At 40.3% G+C, this 6,079-nt stretch overlaps 1 protein-coding gene across 1 annotated transcript in view; it reads left to right on the forward strand.

Moving 5' to 3' along the window:
* Nucleotides 1-6,079, forward strand: part of Kdm5b (lysine demethylase 5B) — a 69,550-nt gene that overhangs the window by 21,760 nt on the left and 41,711 nt on the right. The window contains exons 3-4 of the mRNA XM_021198914.2: nucleotides 1,736-1,858; nucleotides 2,605-2,775. Coding sequence (XP_021054573.1) covers nucleotides 1,736-1,858; nucleotides 2,605-2,775 — 294 coding nt within the window. The remainder of the gene's footprint in view (nucleotides 1-1,735; nucleotides 1,859-2,604; nucleotides 2,776-6,079) is intronic.

Below are 6,079 nucleotides of genomic sequence, written 5' to 3' on the forward strand. Positions count from 1 at the left end.
GAACTCAGAAATCTGCCTGCCTCTGCCTCCCGAGTGCTGGATTAAAGGCGCGGGCCACCACACCCGGCGCAGTCAGTACTCTTAACCACTGAGCCATCTCTCCAGCCCCTCTGGTTCATCTGCTAACCATTCATAACTCCAGTTTAAGAGAATCTTGATGCTCTCTTATGTCCTTCAGGCATTTGGCATGCATGTCGTACACATTTATACATGCAAACAAAACATTCACATACATAAAATAAATATTAAAAATAGCACAAGCAAGAAAATATTAGGTTTTTGATAACAGAGTCTGTCTATGTCAGTGTTTTACAAATTTCTTTTTCATTTTTATTTTTTTGAGACATGTAGTCTAGGCTTGCACGACATTTACTATATAGTATATAGTCTAATCCAGCTTCTAAACTGTGGCCACTCTCCTGCCTTCAGTTTGTAAGTGCTGGGATTACAAATAAGAACCTTCACCTCTGGTTTTATGTGGTGCTGATGATTAAATCCAAGGCCTTTATGTGGCAGGGAAGTGCCTCTACCAGTTGAGCTTCATTTCTTTATTTCTTTTTTAAAATTTATTTATTTTATACATATGAGTACACCACCATTGTTCTCCTCAGACACACAGAGGGCGTTGGGATCCATTGCAGATGGTTGTGAGCCACCATGTGGTTGCTGGGAATTGAACTCAGGACCTCTGGAAGAGCAGTCGGTGCTCTTAACCACTGGACTATCTTATCTCTCCAACCCCTTGAACTTCATTTCTGTCCCTTAAGCATTTTAGCCTATTTCCAAATTTGCAATTGCATGTAAAGGTATAGGTATTATCCAGATGTGGTACCAGCTTTAATCCTAGCATGAAGAGGCAGGATGACATATAGAGGACAGCTCAATAGATATAGTAAGTTAAAGGACAACTGGGGCATAGGGAGGCCCTCCCTATCTTGGGGGTGGGGTGGGAATAATTTACAGCCTTTGGGATTGCCATTAGGATTTGAATATGAATGAAACTTTCAAATTGCCCCCTTCATGTGTGTGTTTTAAGGGGAATATGTGTGTGTGTGTGTGTGTGTGTGTGTGTGTGTGTGTGTGTGTGATTTGATAGTTTACATTAACATTTACCTTTTTTTTTTTTTAAATGCCATAGCAGCAGTAGTTGGGCCTGGTGGTAGCACACACTTTTAATTCCAGCACTTGAAAGGCAGAGACGAGAGGATCTCTTGAGTTTAAGGCCAGTCTGGTCCATAGGCGTGCCAGGACTTGAGGGGAAACAAAAGGTCACTACAAGCCATTTCTGATTTTAACCAATAACATTAAATTATGCCTATAGTGATTCTTAGTTGAGACATTGTTCAGAATAACTTCGTTCTGTATGCTTTTGCCTATTAATGTGTTGTATGCATAAAATATTTTAAGTAATTATATTTTTCCACAGAATAATAAAATATAGGAATCTTAAGCAGTGTATGTAACAATATTTTCTTTAGACGCAGACAGCACCTACTTTTAAAATACAACTTAGGCAAGCAAACACTTTTGTACTTAATAATTTAATAAATAAAGTTAGCTTTGTTTTTAGTCTTAAGGGTGAAAAGGTAACACAGGCTTTAAAGCAAGACAGCACCAAGTGCAGCACTGTGATGTGCCAGTAGCGTAACCTCTCCCCCACCCCCTCCGGATGACCTTGTTCACGTCCTCAGGGAAAGCAATAGGTGAGGTTAAAATGCTTTTCTTTGGCATTTAGGCCCAAACACGTGTAAAATTGAATTTCCTGGACCAGATTGCAAAGTATTGGGAGCTACAAGGAAGTACTCTGAAGATTCCCCACGTGGAGAGAAAGATCTTAGACTTGTTCCAGCTAAACAAGGCAAGTGCCGGGCAGCCATCTGTTTTATTTATTTTTTTTAACAACCTTAGAAAGAAGCTACTTGTTTGAAATAGGTAAAATGAGATTATTTTGTTGTTGTTACACATATCAGAGCTTTACCTGTGTAGTTTGTAAGCTTTCTTTTATAGAAGAGTTTGTTGTTACAACTTTTCTTTCATTTAAGTGTCTCAGCACTGGAAAGGGTCCTTCCCATTTTAGTTTAAATCAGGAAGAACCTAAAGCTCAGGGGAGTTGAAAAGACATAAGCTGCAACAGCTGAGCCACAGTATAGTCTGGGTTCCACTTCAGTTTACCACACATGATGGCATTCTTGCTGCCTTTTTTAAAAATAGAGACTTTTTAAGGGTAACAAGGTAGGACCAAATATGGGGAGCTGTGCTTAGTTCAGATGAAATTGTCGTCAGTCGTCATCTTCTTTGGGTAGTGAGAAGGGGCTTTGAGAGCCCCTCAGTGAATCTGGACTGACCACACTGTCAAAAGAGCTGTTCTTATTTTTTAACTTCAAATTAATAGCTTAGCTGGTAGTTTGTTTTGTCTCCATGTGTTTTGTTTTCTTTCTTTTGACCTAGGAAGTAAAAAACAAAAGACAAAACCAAAAAACAAAGCAGTAATAACAAAAGTATAGGAGTTTTGTTCTTAGAATCTTACCTAGGTGTGAGGGGAGTAGAAGCAAGTTTCTCTAGTTGCTTCTTCTCTAATTTTTATTTGTTTTTTGCTATTAACAGTTAGTCGCAGAAGAAGGCGGGTTTGCAGTTGTTTGCAAGGATAGAAAATGGACCAAAATTGCCACCAAGATGGGTTTTGCTCCTGGTAAAGCTGTGGGCTCACATATTAGGGGACATTATGAGCGAATACTCAATCCATACAATTTGTTCCTGTCTGGAGACAGTCTGAGGGTGAGTATTGGAGCTGCCTTCTCCTGTTTTATTTAGCTGCTTATTTATTGGTACATTGTCTTTGTGATGTTTAGAAAACATTGTTAAATGATTTCCTTTGAGGAAAAAAAATCCTAGGACTTTGGTCTGGGGAGCAACTGTATTTAAAAGTTTGGTATCAGAATGAATAAGATTATAAAGGAAATACCTTTTTACTGTCAAATACAGCTAAAATCTGTATTTAGTTCACTATAGAGTGAAATACTGTATTAAAAGCATCCCTCCTAAGCCGGGCGTGGTGGCGCACGCCTTTTTAATCCCAGCACTTGGGAGGAAGAGGCAGGTGGATTTCTGAGTTTGAGGCCAGCCTGGTCTACAAAGTGGGTTCCAGGACAGCCAGTACTATACAGAGAAACCCTGTCTGGAAAAAAACAAACAAACAAACAAAAAGCATCCCTCCCTGGTTGTCACATGAAAGTGTAACCTGAGAATTAACTGGCCCAACATTTGTCTACTGAGATTTCCAAGGATGCTGTCAGATAGAATATTTAATAAAGGGGAAGAACCTAGCGCTGCAAAGCACCATCCTCTCCCAGCAGTTCCCATCTGCAAGCCTCTTTGGTTACAGGCAAATACTCTAAAGCCCTCCCATATTTTTCAAGGCTCTGGTAGAAAGGAATGTCTTAATCCATTCATATCTTTTGAGATACTCTAAATACTAAAGTCCCGTAACTTCATTTCTGTGCTGTGGATAATACAGTTTCTCAGGTCAAAACAAACATTAAAATTGTACCCTCATACTATAAACTGGCAGCACTGTAATGCTGAATCGTAAATCATGGCGTTTTTGTTTTCTTTTTATTCCTTCTTGAAATTCTTTTTTATTTGCATACTGGTTATCAAACTGAAGCTCTACCACTGACTGTATCACCCAGTCTTCAAATTGGAATGTTGTTTGTGTGTAGTAGCCCTGGCTGCCTTGTCATTTGTCATTTAAGCTAGGCTGGTCATGAACACACGAGAAAGCTCTGTCTCTGTCTCCTAAGTGATGATTGTACGTGTGTGCCTACCACTCTTGGCTTTGTATGTTTGGACTGGGTCTTATGAAGCGCACTGACTGGCCTCAACTTTTTGTATACCTCGATGACCTCGAACTTCTCCTTCCCAAGTGATGGGATCACAGCCTGTACCATCCCCATGCACAGTTCATACAAAAGATCCAGGACTTTTGTACATCGGAGTCAAGTACTTTGCCAACAGGCCTACACTCTATCACCCCTCTCCCCCTCTACTATAAAAATGTATGTTAGTGTTTAGTGAGCCATGGATGATGTAATTCATTTGAGACAGTGTTTTGCTGTATGAATTCTTGTGAGTTTACAGTCCATGATGGCAGGGAAGCACGGTGTCAGAAGCATGATGGAGAGAGGTGGTCATGTTGTGTTTGCGGGCCGGATGCAGAGAGAACTAGACGCTCCTGCTTATTTTGCTCTTTCTCTTTATGGGTTGTGGTATCACAGTTCGTGGAATGGTGCCATCCACAATTAGTGTAGCTCTTCCTACCTTAATTAATCTAGGCGATCCCTTATGGGATGGAATGTAGCTTGTCGCTTAGGTGATACTAAATCCTGTCAGAGTGACTTCATTAACCAGTGTGCACCCTGGGCTGCCCTTGACTATGTGCTTCTCTTGCCTCAGCCTCCTAAGTTTTAGATTATAGTTGTGGGCCACATACTAGATTTTGGTCTCTGTTTTATAGTTACACCATATAAGCATTTAGTTGCCTATATAGATATAGAGTTTGAATTCTTCAATTTATGGAGATTATAGTGAGTAAGGAAAGCAAAGCTCTTTTCTGATTTATGAGTTGCAGCCTTTTAGAACCTTGTCAGTTGCTTAGGGAGCCAGTGTAGTTAAAAAATGAACAAACAAAAAAAACACTTGGTAGAACACTAGAAGTTTTTGTAAAGCCCAAGCTTATATAGTAAGGTCCTCTCGCAAGTAAATAAAGGGTAGGGATTATTATGTTGAGGCTTAGTGTATACCAGTATATTCTAAGAAATGGCACATTTTCCTTGTAGAAAATTTTAAAAGGGGCTGAGGATGTAACTCATGTGCTATGCACAGGGCCCTGGATTTATGCTGTAGCACTTCACAGTCTGGTCATGGTGGTACACTCCTATAATTCCAGGGACTCAAAAGCCAGAGGCAGGCGGATCCAGGATTATTGTTGGCTACACAGTGAACTCAAGGCCAACCTGGACTGCATGAGACTATATGAACCGTGTACGGGCATAATGGAACACAGGCTTACTCTTGCATCACCCATGTTTTCTGAATGCCCTGAAGGAGGACAGCAGTCTCTGTGGGATGAGGCGATTATGCTATAATGATCTCTTTGCAAGAAGAGGTTAAAGTCCATATTAGTAAGTAATAAGCCAGTATATTAGGTTTGTGTTTTGAATTATTGTTTGGAACAGAAGATAGATGTCTTTATTCTAAAATGTTGCCAAGATTGGTTTCTGTTCAGTGTGTCTAAAGGTCTTATAGAGTCCTGAATATAGATGATAGAACCAGTAAGAACAGTAGAAATAGATACTCAATTTGTGATAGAATATGTGAATTAGGTCATTACTATTTGCCTGGTTCCATATAATTTTCACCTCAAGTAAATTCATATAATTTTTGTTTCAAAGTTCACAGAATGTATAAAAAGTATTATATATTTTGTTTTTGTTTTTGGAAGACAAGATCTCATGTGTCCTAGGCTAGCCTCTAATTTTAATGGTGCCCTCACCTCCTGAGAATTAGGCTTATAGGTGTGGCCACCACATCCAGTCCCTGGTTGCTGGGGATTGAGCTCAGCGATTCCTACCTGCTGTGTAAGCACTTGGCCAACTGAGAGCTGCACCCTCCGCCCCACGCCCCACGCTCCACGCTGTCTCCCTCCTTTTAAAAATGTGTACTCATAGAAGTTTATTTAGCTGCATCCCTAGTTAACTTCATGTATCCCATGCCAAGCAAAAATGATGTGCTATACCCCAGATGGACTTTAGATAATTGCATTGTGAATCCTACTTTCAAAAATGCTTCTCATGGGGTCTCCAGAGCTGGCTCAGTGGTTAAGAGCACTCGCTGCTCTTGCAGACGACCTGGGTTTGGATCTCAGAACCCACACGGTGGCTTACAACCAACCGAATGTCTAATTCCAGGGAACCTGATGCCCTGTCTGGCTTCCTCCAACATTAGACTGTGCGTGCTCACATGTAGGCAAATGCTCATCCAATACAGAGCTTAAAAAAAGATCCTTTTCTTTTTTTTTTTT

This window comes from Mus pahari, chromosome 5 (assembly GCF_900095145.1).
Source record: "Mus pahari chromosome 5, PAHARI_EIJ_v1.1, whole genome shotgun sequence".
Taxonomy (NCBI): Eukaryota; Metazoa; Chordata; class Mammalia; order Rodentia; family Muridae; genus Mus; species Mus pahari.